This window comes from Physeter macrocephalus, unplaced genomic scaffold, assembly GCF_002837175.3.
Source record: "Physeter macrocephalus isolate SW-GA unplaced genomic scaffold, ASM283717v5 random_1041, whole genome shotgun sequence".
NCBI lineage: Eukaryota > Metazoa > Chordata > Mammalia > Artiodactyla > Physeteridae > Physeter > Physeter macrocephalus.
In genome coordinates, this window is record NW_021146326.1 from 1 (window position 1) to 17,775 (window position 17,775).

Sequence of the window (17,775 nt, forward strand, 5' to 3'; positions counted from 1 at the left end):
GGGCATCCACCAGGAAGCATCCTAATTTGCAGCTCAGAACCTTCAACTGGTCAAACGTTAACTCTCGATCCTTCCATCTCACCTCCCACGGTCCCCATCCATGAAATCTCCTCTGCCAAGCAATCTGGTCTGCCCTGCTTCCCAAGCCACCCAGGCACGGCTGCTCCCCCACTCTGGCTCAGGCTGCCTCACCTGCTGGAACACTGTCCCCTCCGCCCCCACTCAGCCGTCCCCCTCCTTGGAGCATGCCCCAGCCCCCGTCCCTTCTCCACCAGGTCCTCTCCCCGCCCTCCCCCCTTTTTTTGGCCAAGCCTGCAGCACATCATGCAGGGATCTTAGTTCCCCGAGCAGGGAATGAACCTGTGCCCCCGGCACTGGCAGCGCGGAGTCGTAACCACTGGACCGCCAGGCCACCCTAGCCACAGGGCTCCACCCACACAGACCCAGGCCTGGGCGCCCTCTGCGATGTCCCCTGTCCCCCTGCGCTCAAGGCCCCCGAGCGCCCTTTGTACCCTGAGCCCTGCCAACGCATCTGTCACTCCCGATGAAGGAATATATGGGCGGCCTCTAACTCGCCCCCAGACGCTCCCTGCCTTCTCACACCCCATCGGTTCCCAGCCCAGATCCCTCGGGGGTCCTGCGGGCTGACGGGACAGGCAAAGCTAACGTCTTGAGTTGACTCCCACTAGGCCCGGAGTCAGGGAGATTTGAACCCACTAGGCCCGGAGTCAGGGAGATTTGAACACTATACATAGTTGAGCAGCTTTGGAATTCAGTTACATTCTAGACCTCAAGGAAGACTCTGCATCGCAGTCACCTTGCTCAGCCCCTATGGCTTTGAAGGGGCCCAAGCCGGGCTCAGGGTGCGGTTAGGGGCTGGAGGCCGGGGAGGAGGCCCCACGTGACAGGGTCAGGCTGGGGCAGGAAGGGGCACCCGGGCAGGTGCGGGAGGGAAGGCCAGAGCCCCAGCAGACACTTCTGTCCCATCTGAACCCCCAGCCACTGGCTCTCCCCCTCCTTCCTTCCAGTGTAGGTGGCACTTGCTGGAAGTAAGAAGTGACCACAAGGAAACATGCCCCCCATTTTTCTGGACAGCCCCAATTCCACGCAATGTCATCTCACTCATTTAAAGGAAGTTTGATGAATCTTTAAACATGATTTAATTTTATATTTGTATGAGACTCTGCAATCTAAACACACTCACAAGTCCAACAAACATAGCAATCAGTGTCTGATTTTTGCTCTAAAAACTCCAGACACCATCATAAAAATTACTTTAAAAAAATGGACCTTTTTAGCACATAACCACATGACGCATAAGAGCTGCTTCTAAATTTCTCACACTGTATCTACAGAGACTTTACCAACTTTGAGCATTATAAACTTTAGAAACTATGAAGATTCAACTATGAATCTGTCTGGGGCTTATTTTGATACTGAGGACCAGAGCCCTACTGAAAGCCCGGAAGGGAGGGCCTGTCAGGCCTGGGCCTGGGGCTCGGCCCTGTCTCCCCCGCCCCGGGTGCAGCCCGGCCCCACCTGCAGGAAGCACGGAGGTTGCTGCTGGGTCTGCGCGGGCTTCAGCGGCGACGGCTGGGAGGTGGGGAAGTGGGGGTGAAGCCCCATCAGCAGGACAGGGGTCGAGGTGCTGCTGGTGGTGGTGTGCACGTCTGGGTTTGGACACACGGCCTGGCTCTGTGGATACCTGTTTGGTGACACGTAAGAAAGACCTTTAAACAAAAAAAGCTATTGACGTGACACCAAGAACACGGGCAACAAGAGGAAAAAGAGAGAGACGGGACTTCATCACAATTAAAGACGCGTGCGTCACTCTATCCATGCAGGGAAAAAGGCTGCCAGAAAAACCTTTGCAAATCATATAGCTAATAAGAGATTGATATCCAGACTATAAATACGATTCCTACAACTCAGCGATCACAACAAATTGCAAACAACCTGATTAAAAAATGGGCAAAGGGCTTGAACAGACATCGCTGTAAAGATAAGCTACAAATGGCCAGTAAGCACGTGAAGAGATGTTCAATGTCATTCGTCATTAGGGAAATGGAAATCAAAATCAAAATGAGATACCACTTCTCACCCATTACAATGCTATTATGAGAAAAACCAGAACATAACAAGTGTTGGCAAGGATGTGGAGAAATTGGAAACCTCGTGCACAGTTGGTGGGAAAGTAAAATGGTACAGCTGCTGTGCAAAACAGTATTAAGTTTCCTCAAAAAATTAAACTTAGCATGACCATCTGATCCAGCAATTCCACTTCTGGGTATATGCCCCCAAAAAGTGAAAGTAGGGACTAAAACAGATATTTGTACATCCATGATCACAGCAGCATTTTTTTACAATAACGAAAAAGTGGAAGCAACCCAAGTGTCTGTCGATGGATGATGGATAAACAAAATGTGGTCTATACAGACAGGGGACTATTATTCAGCCTTAGAAAGGAAGGAAATGCTGTCACATGCTACAACATGGGTGAGCCTTGAGGACATTATACTGAGTGAAATAAGCCCATCACAAAATACAAATACTGTACGATTCCACTTAGATGAGGTACCTAGAGGAGACAGATTCATAGAGGCAGAAGGCGGAAGGGCGGTTGCCAGGTGCTGGGGAAGAGCGAATAGGGAATTAGGGTTTAATGGTGACAGAGCTTCAGTTTGAGATGATGAAAAAGTTCTAAAGATGGACGGTGGTGATGGTTGCACCACAATGTGCATGTACTTAATGCCACTCAAAAACAGATAAAATGGTAAATTTCATGTTATGTAGAATATACTTTTTTTTTTTTTTTTAAAGAAAGAGTAGTGAATGAAAATGGTCCAATAACGAGGGGAAGGCTGTTTGGGAAAGCTCTGGAGGAGCCCAGACCAGGAACAGATATTTAAAGACACTACAGAGAAGTCCATTTAGCATTATATTTTTAGAAATGTTATATCTCTGTATGGGTCATTTGTTAACAGGCATTGGGGATTCCAAAGTTCCCCTGAAGGGGCCTCTGTGTGGGGCAGGCAGACTCTGACCCGCCCTGGAAGATGGAGTGTTAGGTCATGTCTGGAAGAAACGGTGGGGAAGGTATAAATTATTGGGTTGACTGAAGATGGCAGTTTTCCTCTAGAGTTCCCAGAGGAAAGAATTTCCAGCTTTGCCTAGTTCACTTCATTTTAAGCATCTCTGGATAGAGATGTCACAAGACATTTTTGTTTCCACTTATCTGGATCACTTGGAAAGAACAGTCCGAAACCAAACCCAACATTCCCCGCACCCCCTGCCTGGCTGAGAGCATCAGCAGAGAATCTGAAGGTGGTTTCTCCGCGGTGCCCGGCCCCCGCCTGCCTCTACCATCACAGGGTCTTCATGGATGGAGGTACAGGCCCCAACCCTCAGAAGACGCAGTAACCATCCGATGTTACTATTATTGCTGGCTGAAGGAGGACACAGGAGGAAGGAAGCGGAGGGCACGGCCCCAGGGGACGGCTGCAAGGCCCCCGCATGGGGGCGGGCAGGCCTCATTAGCTAGCACTGTCCCAGTGAACTTCTGACACAGATTAAACCAGTGTTTATACGACAATGGTGTCTGCTTCATTTCAAAGGGCTGGAAAACTATTTTCCAGGAGCTTTTCAAGTATTCCCTCCTCTTTCTTCAGAAACCTCTGTCCCTGATAATTCAACGGCAAAGCAAAGCTGCTTCTTCGGGTCCCGAGGGTTGCAAGCCAAGAGCCCGGGGGAGGAGAGAGAGAGAAGCTTGCGTGTCTGGGAGGGCAGGAGAGTCCCACGTCTGCAGGGGGTTCCAGTCCCCGGCACGGCACCGGAACCACAGAGCAGGCGAGCTGGGCGTGCCCGTGGAATTTGCCAGCATCTGCCGGTCAGCTGGGGCTGCGGGAGTGCCCTCGGGAAGGTGGGGAAGGCTCCGTTTACCTGGGATGTTACCACTTAGACCTGCAAAGATCGGAAGGTGGTGACAAACTTGACGTTTAACTAATAGTTTCCTCTGGGTCCTGTTCTCAGCATGGGATGCCGAAACAGAGTTTTCTCTCCCGCCCTGGGGAACATGGAGGAAGAAGAGCTGAGAGGAGGAGTCCTTTGCAGGCGTGTGGGCACACCTGGACCCTGCCTGGAGTGCCAGATTCACAAGGGGTGCAGCTGGTCCCGGCAGGTGAAACCCTGGCAGCCGGAGACCGCTCGGTGCGGCTCTCTTCCTCCCCCAGCCCCCGGGCCACCTACCTGACTGGCCGTCCAGGCCTGCCGAGCTCTGAGGGCCGCCTCGCGTCGCAGGGCCCGGGCATCATGGGCTGGATGGGCTGACTCAGCAGCAGCCTTCGAGCAGAGGAAGAGATAAACGGGCAGCTGAGATCAGTGCCCGCGCTGCAGACCCACCGGCTGACCCAGCACCTGCCCAGCCTGCCTGCGCCCTTTCTGGCTGACCCGGATCCCCACTGGGCCTGCTCTGTCCTCAGAGGATCCTTGAGGCAGCAGGTCACTTCCTCCGGCCATCAAGACCCTAGCCCTGTCCTGCCGCTTCCTGAGCTGAGATCAGCTGCAGAGGCTTTAGAGGCTGATGGTCTGAACTCTGCCTCCATCTCGGGCAGAAAGAAGACCAGAAACAAACGGTATAGAACTACGTCTCAGTTATCTTTCCAACAAGGACAGTGTCCGCACCTGAGCTGCCGATCGTGGCTGAAGTCCGGGCTGGGCTGGCCCTGGCTGGCCTCCTGGGAGGCGGAAGCAGGCGTGGTCAGGCTCAGAGCCGGTGGGAGCACGGCAGAGGTGCTGCTGAACTGGGCCGTCACGCTGTTCCCCTGCATCATCTGCGGGCTTCTCAGTGGCTTTGGACCCTGGAGCAGACGTTGCAGCGAGAAAGGTAAACCTTCACGTCAACTCAGGTATCACCTCCCCAGAACCTCTGTCTTTTACCCACTTTGGCCTTTGTACTCGCTTAGGACCCAATGACTATCGATTGAGTTGTTGTGAACTTGTCTTTCCCGTTGGATTGTAAGCATCTCAAAGATTCTTTAAATCCTGTGGGGCTAGGACAGTGGCGGGCTTGCAGCAGGCAAGCAACCGACGTGCACTGAGCGGAACTAGGAACTACTTTCTGCTTCGTAGATTCCACTCCCGACTCGTGGATCTCCTTGCTGACTAAGTCACCAGGCCCACCCCTGCCCCAGGGCCTTTGCACTTCCTCTACGTGGAATGCTCTTCTCCTTGGTACCAGGATGCCTCCTTCTCTCACCGGCTCAGTTCTTTGCTCGCATATTACCTTCTCAGTGAACCTCCAGTCCCTCCTCAGTGAACCTCCAGCCCCTCGCCCACCTTCCCCAGCTGTCTCACCTCACCAACTGTCACACTGTTAATTGTCACTTGTTTGTTTCTCTCTCTCCCCACTTGGATCAGAGATTTTTTTTCCTTTTCTCTTTTGTTCACTGCCGCCCCCTCAGGGCCCAGGACTTAGTGCCTGGCACGCATTTGTTGGGTGAAATTGTAAATGAATGAGGGAGTGAGCTTGCATGTGCTTTTGCTTTTTGGGTTTTCCACTCTGTTTCACTGACACCTTTAATATGATGGTACCGCCACATTCTCAGAGCTTTTACAAAATCTTTGAACATGGTGTAAATCCTACCTCAGTTTTTTTCTTCTCCAGAATGTTCTTGGCTAGTCTCATCCATTAATTTTCCTGTTAACCTTTAGAACCAAAAGGCTGCATTTTAACGTAAAACCCTTAAATCTGGGCGAAGAGGGAGGAACTCTCTTATACATAGACTTCTCCATATTTTATTGTACGTCCACGTTTATGTCCCAGAACCCCTGCTAGACTAGAAACTCCTTGGGGTCAAGGACAGCTCTCATTTATCTTTGTTCCCCTGGGAGCCCAGCAGATGTCACTGAATCCATGTGAAATATAAGAGGCTGCAGGAGAGGCTGTATCCTGCCTTCCAAGCTGTGATCGTCTGGAAACGAGGGCTCAGAACGTCTCGATTCCACTGGATTCAGTGCCATTGACTGACGGGTGACCCCGTCAGACTGTAAGGTCACTGGTGGCTTGTAGTAAGTGGTAATGGCTGTGAGGATGGGGCTCGACAGGGAATCTGGGGCACCGGGAGAAGCTTGGTGGCCCTGGGGAAAGGGGTGATGAACAGAAGTGGATAACTGTGCTCTCACACTGATAATGGCTAAAACCAGCGGTCGGTGATGGGTACCAAGGACATGCATGTGGGGGCGTGTGGCTTTCAGCGTGTGTGTCTGGGATGGCCATATCCACCTCCAGCCCAGTTCAGGATCAGAGCTGAAAGTTTCAGCTGCATGATACCTCTTTTTTTTTTTTTTTTTAAATAAAGTTGTTCACTTTATTTATTTATTTCCCCTGCACCGCACGGCTTGCGGGATCTTAGTTCCCTGACCAGGGATCGAACCTGCACCCTCGGCAGTGAAAGCACGAAAGCGTGGAGTACTAACCATTGGACTGCCAGGGAATTCCCTGCATGATACCTTTAAGGTATTTTAATATACTGATAAAACACAGAAGGAAACCAATAGAACTTGGGGCTTCAAAGTGACAAAATAAAGAAAAGAAAAACCCCACCATCATCATCCAGCTCCAGTCATAGGGGAAGTAGGTTTCTGGTTCACGAAGACTGCTCTGCTGGTGGCAAGGACCGAGTCTGGAGACGAGCATGTTTACCTGGGTTGATATCACACTCGAGTCTCTGAGCAGGTGCTGGCTTGTGACCTGGGCAGAGGCCATCTGCCCCAGAAGCTGAGGGCTGGCCACGAGCTGGGGCTGGGGGCCTGGGCCCGACCTCTGCTGGAGTTGCTGCTGAGCCTCGGGCCGCTGGGCACTGCTGAAGCTCAGGGATACATCTGGCTGCTGCAGAAACATCTGGAAGCAGAAGCAAAACGCTTTTTAGGCTGGGATCACAGTGTGCCTTCACAGGCCTGCACCTTCTTTGCGTGGCCTGTCCACGGCAAGATGGCAGCTTTCTCGCTCTCTCTGACCTGCCTGGGGAGGTTCACCCACCGGACTGAGTGCCTGGGATGCCACCAGCAGAGTGCACGGCCCAGAGAGGGGGAGCGGGTCAGACGGGTGCTGACCCTGCCCTCAAGAAGGTTCCGGTTGAGCGACTGGGGTTCTAACGGTGTGAAAGATGCTGAGACCCAGATATGTCACGTGGTATGCTTGTTTCGTCTGGGTTGGCTTATCCATTTCTTATCAGAAGGAAAAACATCTTGTGAACGGAGGGAATGATGCAATCACAGTGGCAGAGGGCTGGCTGACCAGGGGTGTGGGGCACATCGTCCTGGCAGTAGGACCTGTGCCTGGTCTTGAACCTCTGACCGTGACCATGGTCTGTACACATCCTACGATTAGCATCTTCCACCCCAGCTTCCAGCTGAGAGGGCAGATCTGCTCTGGTTAAGTAGTTGCCTCTGGATTCCCAGGAAGGCAAATAAATCCAAAGGATGACATAACATCACGTCCATGTACTTTAAAATGATGTTTACGAATACGTTTTACAATCACCATGCTAATCTCTATTTGTTATCTCAGCTGTCTCAGACATTCAATAGGCTGCGATATATCAGCCTGGTTGTTTTAATGGGAAAGGTTTAAGAGAATTTGATCAAGTTTATAAAGAGTGTTTAAGTGGTTCTGAGAACCTTGATCCACCTCGTTTATAAGTTTGGTGTATTCAATTTAAAAGAATTCCTTAAGTTCCCAGAAAGATTTTACTTCTTAGGTTTATAAGTCTGCCTTGTGAGGTACATGAAATGTTTGAAATGTTCAGATATATTAAATTTGTAAGTTAATGGCTTTGGTAGAGAATGTTGATTATTTACCATTGGTTAAATTTATAAACTGATTGAACGTGAACAAACACAAGTAAAAGCATTGCTATTTTCAGCCAAATCAGTAGATTTGGAAATAAAATACAGTCTGTGAATTGATGCTAAGGGCTTAAGAAAAACAACTTCAGTAATTTCAATAATAATTTAAACCTAAGACCTGCAGCTAGCTCTTTTAACAAAAGCTCCTCTTGGGCATTAAAAACTGGTATGATCTGTATCAGATTCTTGACAAGCAATGTTCCACTCCATTTTAGGCCCTTAGCTTTGACAGCTAAGGCTCTCTCCTTCCAAGCATCTGGAGCTTTAACCCCGATTCCTGTACTCAGTCTAGCATAACTTCATACCCAGTATGGAACTGACATGCCAACATTTCCCGAGTGACAGAGTGGTTTTGGAAAAACAGATGTGAAATCACGCCAGGCAGACACTTAGTTAGTTCAAGCATCCGCTCCGTAGCGGGTGTCAAGTCATCTCCCAGAGACCCGAGTGAGGTTCCCATCTAGTGCCCTTCCTGCCACATCACCAGGTCTCCCTACTTTCCTTCATACCTCACCCCCACCAGAAAAGCCTGCAGTTTTGAATGAGGGCTCTTTGTCACTTTAGAAGTGAAGAAGAATGTTCTGGGTCTCCATCCTCTCAGATCCAACACCCAAACCTTTAGGATTAGTGCTTTATGCAATCTCAGCGACCTGGCTTGTTTATAGCACACAGGGTAATTTACACTTCAGCAAAAACCCAATATTCAAACTAAATGACATGCATTTTTCTGGTGGGATACAATTTACCTTCTAATTCGAGTTCAAATAAATGCAACTTTTATGTATGACAGGCAGTACAATCTAGCTTAAATCGGACAGACTTTAGTTCAAATTGCAACCCCACTAGGTACTAGTGGTATGACCTTGGGCAATTTTCAAAACTTTTCCAAGTCACTGTTAGTTTCCTCACTAATAAAACAGTGACATTACCAGCACATACCCCATAAAAGATTAAATGGGATTTATGCTGAGGCATAGTACTAAGTGCTCAATAAATGTTAGATAATAACAAGAATACTAAAATTAAAAAGGAGCTCCTTTGCCTCTCTGGGCATATAAAAACTATCTGAGGAATGAATAGAATAAATAAATGAATCAACAAATAGATTAAGCTTTTACTCAAAGAAGGGAAACTGTTTATGCTTGTGTTATGGCAGAGATTGCTTGGTCTGCTACTCTGTCCCACTGATGTATGCTCTCTGAGGGCAGAAACCCTGTCCTGTGTGTCTCTGTATCCCCACAGTACCTAATCAAGGGCCTGGTACATACTGGGTGTCTGCCAGATGGATGGATGGATGGATGGTGGATGGATGGTGAATGGATAGAGGGATGGAAGGAAAGGTGGAAGGATGGACGGGTGGAAGGATGGATTAAAGAACCAATCAAAGACACCATTGTCACAGGTGTCTTTCTCGGTATTTCTTTCAACCGCCAGTAGAGGGCGCGAATGCTCTCTCAAAAATAAATTAAGAAGCGGCCTCCCACGGACGCCAAGGGGTGACAACTTTTCAACAGAACAGCTCTCTATGTAGCGCCCTTCATGACCCCATCTAGGTGCAAACACAACACCCTGAGAACCTCTCCCTCATAACCCAATCTTTTTTGGAAAAAAAAGTCATACTTAGCAAGCATCTCAGGCACACATGGTATAGTCTCAATGAAAGCTCCGAGCCAGTGGACTAGGTAGGAAAGTCCGCTGAACTTGGGATAAAGGACTTGGGGGGGGGGGAGGGGCGAGGGGGATCGCTACTGGGTACACATTCCTGCCTCTGCTTTAGCGACAATAAAGCATAATTTACAGCTTAAGAAGATGACTTCTTAACTAGGCTCTGGGGTCAGTTTTATAGAAAGCACGAGAAAAACAGTTCCCTAATTCAAGTGGAAAAAGTCATTAGAGGAAAAAAATACTTCTCATTTTCCAGAACAAACCAATCCTACGCTCACATATGGTTTGTCACTGTTCTTATATGCTTAGCTTTACAAATACTTATTATTACAGAACATTTCAGAAGTACAGAAAATATTGTGTAATGAAGTCCCATATGTATCATCACTAGGCTGCAGCAATTATCAACGTTTTGCTCTTATTTAATCTATCCCCCCACTTTTCTTGGGGGGAGGAGTGGAGTAATTTTTACTTGCTTACCCTTTATGCTTGACTCACTTCTTTTTTTTTTAAACGTCACATTTTGGCTAAACATTTCAGAACGTATTTCTTTAAATCCTTAGACTTGCTAAAATACGTGAAGAAAGACTCCTTGAGGAATCATTCTCTGGTTTGACTATCTGTGAATTTCCAAGTTCATTGGAAAATTCCACCGCAAAGATAAGGTCACAGGGAAGAAACCACGAGAGGTACACGCAGGAGGCTTGGTTCCCACGTCATCCCTTACAAAGCTCAGGTGCTAGACGTTGGGGGTCAACAAAATGCACTGTCAGGAGGAAGAAAAGCAATAACCCTTCATGTCAAGGAGTGAAAGAGATAGCCTTGTGTCCCGGTTATTTAAGAGTTCAGCTTTAAAGTTGAAAATAGAAAAGTCCGGGCTGTGAGGCGGCTGTTTATCCGCCTACCTTGCTTTTAGCAGCTTCTAGCTCAGGGCCCCCTCCCTGTTACTGTAAAAATTCCATTCAAGTAATTGGAGTCAGGAGTTCTAGCCATCGGACACTGGATCAGTGAGAAAAGAAGACTGCTGGGAATGAATACGTAACAAGGGACTGACACCTTGATGACTCCATGCGTTTTCACCTAAATGCTGCAGTCTTGTCCCTAGGCGGTTTGGGGCTGTCGCTGAGGAGGTGGGCGGGGTGAAGGACTGTGGGCTGGGAGCAGGGCTGGGAGTGGGCGGGGCTTGGCGCCCAGGGCTCTGCGCAGGTGCACCTGACTGGGCTCCCCTGCCTTGGGGAGGGGAGGGGCCCCCCCCGCTGTACAGAGAAGGCTGTTTCGGGTCCCTGAGCTTCTGGAGAGCCCGCTGGGAGCGCCTACGGGGGCCCAGGGAGGCAGGATGGCCGGCTGTAGGCGGCACCTCTACACTATCCTGCGTTCACCTCCGCTCAGGGCTGTGCCCGTCGGGGTGTTACTGTGTCCACATGCGGGGCTGTGTGGCTGCTGGGGCAGGGGGCAGCAGGGCCAGTGCTCCAGCCGTTTCCACAAGGGTGACTTCTTCTTCCTTCTGTCTCCCCAAGTGGCTGCCAATGCTTACCCCTCTCAGGGCAGACTCCAAGGTTGGCTACATTTACAACCAAGGGCGTGCACTTGGGAAGAAAAATAGTCCTGGACTAATTTAAGTGAAAATAATTTATCCTTGAAAGAGATTCAATATATAAAGTTTTTCCTCCAGAAAGAATCTCTCGAAAGGCTTCAAAGACGTGACATCTGGGGGTGGGGTGGGGTCACAGTTAAAAGCAGCTGCTGTCAGAGCACGCAGAACGGTGCCCCAATCGCTATGCCGCAGTGGGGTGGCCCGGGTGTGCCAGGGTGCTGACCTCCAGCTCCCACCTCCTCGGCTGCCCCCCGCAGGGTGCAGGGCGCACAGCACAGATCATTTCCCATATCTCCCCGCATTCATGCTTTGGATGAGAGGAAAGAGCAGACCTGCTTCCATCCCTCTGTCAGCAGCCCGCGCTGGGGGCTCAGAAAGTAGTTACACATGTGCTGGGAGTTTAAAACCCCACAGGAGGGAGGCCGGAGTCAGGGCAGGGCGACCAACCACCAAACACGTGAAAGAAAGTGCATGTGATGCAGGAAACACGTGCCCAACAGAGTGAGGCGTGAGAGAAGAGGACGTCATGTGAATTTCAGGTTTGGCCTCGAGCTGGGGATGAAGGAGGTAGGATTCGTTCCTCGCCCTTCACTGGTGGAGGTTTCAACCTGTTTAGGAGGCAGGGCTCAGTAAGGCGGCCCAGAGGACTTTGGAGGAAGCCCCGCCTGCCCCTGCAAGGGTGGATGAGGACACATCACAGGGGGCGGGGGGAGGACAGGGCTCAGGGCACCACCGGCCCAGGAAGGGGCATCACCTGGGCGTTGGAGTCCCGGACCAGGCAGAGCTGCTCCTGGATCTTGTGGAGCTCTTCCTGCTGCCACCGGATGTTGGCTTGCAGGACCCTCGTCCTCTGCTCCAGCTGGTCTTTGATGGTCTGGAACATGCTGAGCTGTGCTGAAAACTTGAAGGCGGGGTCAAAACACAGAACCCGATGAAAGAGTTATTTCAGCCTTGCAGACAGATGCTGCTGCTGTGGGCGGCCCTGCACTTTCCCTTCTGGCCCTTCACCCGCCCTTTGCAGCATCCCTGACCCACTGCTGCAGTGAGTGACCCACCGTTGAGGAGCTCGCCAGGGAGCAGGGGTGCTGGCTGAGGGCCGGGTGGCCCAGGGCCCCCTGCCCACCCCCCACCAACCCCCCGTGAGCTTTTCTTAGGCCCACGGGAACCTGCAGGTCTCATTTACTGCGCTGGAGTCTGGGAGGGCCACAGGATCGGGACACGATTTTGTAAGCAGTGCCGTGCTTACAAACTCATATTCTGAATTTGGTTAGACGGACAAATGGTTTTGGAGAGGAATGTCAAAAGCAGGGCATGAGAACCTGCAACATCATGGATGGACTTGGAGGGCATTATGCTAAGTGAAATAAGTCAGTCAGAGAAAGACAAATACTGCACGAGATCATTTATAGGTGTAATCTAAAAAATAAAACAAACGAGTGAGTACAACAAAAAGGCAACAGACTCACAGATATAGGGAACAAACTAGTGGTTACCAGTGGGGAGAGGGAAAGGGGGGGGGGCAAGACAGGGGTAGGGGATTAAGTGGTGTAATCATAGTATAAAATAAATAAGCTACAACGATATATTGTACAGCAAAGGCAATATAGCCAATATTTTATAATAATTATAAATAGAGTGTAACCTTTAAAAATTGTGAATCACTGTGTTGTACGCCTGTATTGTTCAGCAACTATATCTCAAAAAAAAAAAAAAAAGCAAGGCATCAGAGAGCCCCCTTCCCTTTTTCCTCTCATCTAGGGCAGGACGATTTGCATGTGACAGCTTCACATGCAATTTGGGATCCTATCGTTATCCTAGAGAGCAGGGCTCTTCTGGAACAATTCACAAACAAGCTGGGATTTTTTTTTTTTTTTTTTTGGCTGCGCCATGCGGCATGCGGGATCCTGGTTCCCTGACCAGGGGTTGAACCTGGGCCCCCTGCAGTGGAAGCGTGGAGTCCCAACCACTGGATGGCCAGGGAAGCCCCAAGCTTGGATCTGATGGTACTCTAAACCCTCCTGGGGCCACGGAAGCCTCATCACCCTCCCTCACTTCCCCAGGCTCACTGGCAGGCCGTCCCTGCACTTCTTGGAAATCTGTGTAAAAAAGAGCTAAGGAGACAAACAGTGCAATCGCCTTATGTGCACCCCGGGGGGCACCGCTGGTGGAGGTGACCTTGCAGGAGCACCGACGTCTGCTGTGTGCAAGAGCCCAAGCGTCCCCTTCCTCCTGCCTTGTGACTCCTTCCTGGGACGGAGGCTGGCTTTAGGAAGATTTCCCAGGTGATCTCTGCCCTGTGTCGCCTGTCTACCTTGACACAAGGTTCTTTCCTTGCAGGAAATGTGGACGGGGGAGGTCATGAGATGGGAGGTGAAGCTGACACTCCCTGGGCTGCCCGCCCTGCTCTGGGCAATTTGGGGCTGTCGGTGACTCCTGCTTATTGAGGAAAGTGAGTTTGCTGGGCGGGGGCTTCTGTTCTTTATTTTGTCCCCCGCCAACCGACCCCCCTTTTTTTTTTACAGTGACTTAATCTGCATTCCCTCAATCTCTATCTCCGACAACCTCCTGAGTCTATTTCTTGCCCGTTGTCTTTTGCAAACACCTCCAGAGATTGTCTCTTTTCTTTTGCCCTTTGCCCTCCCATCCATGGAAACGCAGGGAGCCTGGGAGAGGTTAGAATACAGGCAGGATAAACCGGAGGATGGAATCACACTGACTGCAGTTTTGTAGCAGCAGAATAATAAGAAAAAGAATCAGGAAGAATAACAGTGGCAGGTGCCACCACTTGTGGAGACCGACCCTTGCCAGGCCAGCAAAGCAGGACCCTGTACCTCCTGCCACACGCCCACGCCACGCAGAGAGGTTGTGACTGGCTCCAGGTCCACAGCAAGGTGGGGGGCGGCCGCAGTGTGAACCCAGAGTCTCAGGAGGTGGGAGAGGCCAAGAGACTTTGCCAACGACACCTCCCCACCCCCCAATTCCACCCCAATCAGAGCGGCTTTGACCTCAGACTTCACCGAAAGATCCTGCTGCTAAAGATGGGCTTAAAAATACCTACACCAGACTGTATCACAAAAGTCTCAATCAGAAACTCATCAAAGCACCAGCTGGGATTTTGAAAGAGAAGTCGATTGGGAAAGAAAAGCTGTATCAGGTATTCAATTAAAATAACAAAAGACAAAAGCATCTGTGCTGGGTTCTACGAAGTCTGGAGACAGTTCAGGCTATGACATCCGCATCCAGGGGCAGATGCACTGGGCTGTCCGTTGGCTCCCAAGGGAAACAGTGAGGGGGCCGGTGGTCGGCAAGGTGCCAGCACCGAGCTTCATGAGTGTTAGTTACTCTATTTATTTATTCTTATTTCCCCAAAGCATTCCAGGACAGCCAAGCATGAATCTCTTGTTATATTCTTGATTGTGGCCTTTTTGATGAAGAGATCTCCCCTAACTTAGAGACACATTAGCAACACACTATGAAGCAAAACCATCACTTAGCCAGATAACCGTTTCCCAGATTTTGGATTTTTTTTTTTCCCCTTTCCCTTGATAGGGGGGTACCACAGTGATAACATCAGTGGGGGGAAAGAGAGAAAATTGTAGAATCTCATTATTTCACGTGAGTAGGTATGGGAACTATCTGATTTGAAAGGCCAGCATTACACAAGAACGTCTTAAAGAATACGGTTACTGTTCATTGCAGCACTATATACAATAGCCAGGACATGGAAGCAACCTTAATGTCCATCGACAGAGGAATGGATAAAGACGATGTGGCACGTATATACAATGGAATATTACTCAGCCATAAAAAGAAACGAAATTGAGTTAGCTGTAGTGAGGTGGATGGACCTGGAGTCTCATACAGAGTGAAGTAAGTCAGAAAGAGAAAAACAAATACCGTATGCTAACGCATATATATGGAATCTAAAAATTGGTATAGATGATCTTACTTGCAAAGCAGAAATACAGACACAGACATAGAGCACAAACGTATGGATACCAAGGGGGAAGGGGGGTGTGGGATGAATTGGGAGATGGGGATTGACATATATACACATATATATATGTGTGTGTGGGTATATATATATATATAGACATATCTATATTGACATATATACACATATATTGGTACTATGTATAAAATAGAGAACTAATGAGAACCCGCTGTACAGCACAGGGAACTCTACTCAATGCTCTGCGGTGACTTACATGGGAAGGAAATCCAAAAAAAGAGGGGATACAGGTATACGTACAGCTGATTCACTTTGCTGTACAGTAGAAACTAACGCAACATTGTAAAGCAACTATACTCCAATAAAAAAAAAATGGTTATTATTAAGTATAATCTGCCTAAGAGACTAAGAACTGTTACTGTTAATTGAAATGAAGATCAATATATAAAAAACTAGAATTCCAAAGGGGACTTTATCACACCATGACTTATTACAATGCAAGACCCACAAGACGAAGGAATTCTCATTTCATGGGCCTTTGGACCGAAGAAGTTACTCATTTCATACCCAATGTGCCTTGGAAATTTGAAGAGAAAAAAAAAATTCTTTTTTCTTTTTTTTTCCTAATGGGGATGAATATAGATCATTTGCATTAGTCGACGCCGGCCGGGGAGGCTTTATATCCTTACTTAAGCCTAAGTCTGGCAAGAAGCACGTGCTAGCAGCATGTGTCTTTCCTATTCCAGGAAAACATGTGAGGCCACTGTTAGTGAGAAGGACGTATGTGCTGAAAGAGTTTTCACCAGCGGTGACGGATTTGCACCAAGACAGACGTCCACACTTTGGCAAGCGTGTGGCCAGGGACTCATCTTGGTGAACTGCCCCCCTGGGACCCCCCTTGCGGCCAGAAAGGGGGCAAAGCTCAGTATCTCATAAAGGAATGGAAATCAGAGGTCTGGCCTGTCAGCTCAACTGCCCTTGGACTTCCGTAGACAGAATATTTTCTTACTGGTTCTATAAAAACACACGCCCTGCCGTGGCGGTCTCTCTGTTTATATGCCCATCTCGCCCTTGAACTCCAAGTCCAAAAGCGAGGGCTGCGCCACATGCATCTTCGCATCCTTCACGCTCACTTCCTGACTGACCCAAACAGTAACTCGCTGAATGTTGTTGCAACATAGACGGAATTACTCAGCCAAGCCCTGATCCTTTATTTTAAAAATGTGGTATTTATAATACTGGACTCAGAGCTTTTAAACCCTTGCAAAGCCTTCCTGTAACATTTGGCTTCCTTCAGACCTTTTCTAAAATATCGTGACCAATTAGGAGTCATGAAAAATGAGAGGAACACAGAAAAGTGGCAGAGAGATAAAGAAAGATTGTTAAAAGGATTGAGAAACAGACGCCAGACAAGATCAATGGGAGGATGGACGGAGATGAGGACGGCGGAGGGGCAACGTCCACAGCTCCACACGCCCCACCTGCACGTGGGGAGAAACACTCCCGTCTGGGGGGCCTTGGTGTGGAGCCTCTAGGTCGGCACCAGTGCACCCACACCCTCCACAGGACCCCAGCATCCTGTCTCGGGGAAGTGCTGCCCCGGGTTTCCCCTGCCCCGAGTCCCAGACTCACCTGTGTCACGGGGGCAGGTGGGCTTTGCAGGATGGTCTGAGGCAGGAGCTGCTGTGTGATGTCACAGGACGCCGGGGCGGGCAGGGGAGCCTGGGGGAAGGAAAGGGGCCTTGCTGTCAAATGCAGCTTCCGGGCCGCTACAGAAAGGACCGGGTGCTGTCTCTCAGCCGGCTGGGTTCTCTGGCCTCAAGGAGGCCCTTCTGCCCTAGAGTGGACGGCTTACTTCTGGAAGGCATACGTTCCCCAGGAAAGGTGGGGTCACGGGTTGCTGCCCTTGCAGGGCACGGAGTCAGCGGTGACCCGCGGTCGGTGAAGGGCGGGGGGCACGGGGGGCACTCGGGCCCGATGCCTTCCATCACGGTGCGCTCTGCAGAGCCGCTGCCGCCGGCCGGAGCTGGGCATCTCCACCCCACCCTGCCTCGCCTCCCGTTCTAGGCTCCGCTCTTGGTGGATCTGGTCGCTCTTTTCCCAGATCAATACTTCTTAGTGCTGCTGTCCAGCAGGAAGAATGGGAACGCATGACCCGCGTCGGCTCTGCGAGGCCTCCCTGCTAAAACACTAATGCAGATGGACAGGCCCCTGCGCGTCTCCACCCGCGGACCCGCCCCGGCAGCGAACGTGGCCGCAGTTCCGCCAGACTCTGCCTGCAGTCTGGTGGAGAGAGTCCTGCAAGGTCAGCTGAGTGCCGCCTCTGTGCCCTGATCACTCGGGGGGTCAGGGGAGCAGGGGTGGGGCGGGACAATGTGGAGAAACAAGAAAGGCAGCCCTCAGCTTCACGAGGCTCTTGAGAGTTTTCAAAAGAAAAGTAAAAAGCTTCTTCTGAAGTTATCCCAAAGCTGCCCCGGGCCCTGAGGACTACAGAAAGCAGCCCCGCTGGGAAGCTGTCCCCAGAATAACACCAGGAGCAGAGACAGCGGGAGACCTGATTTTTCTTTTCTTTCTTTTTTTTTTTTTTTTTTTTTGCGGTATGCGGGCCTCTCACCGTCGCGGCCTCTCCCGTCGCGGAGCACAGGCTCCGGACGCGCAG

The 17,775-nt window shown here is 50.1% G+C and overlaps 1 protein-coding gene across 1 annotated transcript in view; it reads right to left on the reverse strand.

The window, feature by feature from the left end:
* Positions 1-1,479: 1,479 nt before the first annotated feature.
* The window catches only part of LOC102988383 (neuronal PAS domain-containing protein 2), a 21,930-nt gene continuing 5,634 nt past the window's right edge, over positions 1,480-17,775 (reverse strand). The window contains exons 4-9 of the mRNA XM_028486539.2: positions 16,749-16,838; positions 11,919-12,065; positions 6,701-6,898; positions 4,681-4,856; positions 4,246-4,338; positions 1,480-1,705 (exon numbers count right to left, since the gene is read on the reverse strand). Of these exons, the coding sequence (XP_028342340.2) occupies positions 1,480-1,705; positions 4,246-4,338; positions 4,681-4,856; positions 6,701-6,898; positions 11,919-12,065; positions 16,749-16,838 (930 nt within the window). The remainder of the gene's footprint in view (positions 1,706-4,245; positions 4,339-4,680; positions 4,857-6,700; positions 6,899-11,918; positions 12,066-16,748; positions 16,839-17,775) is intronic.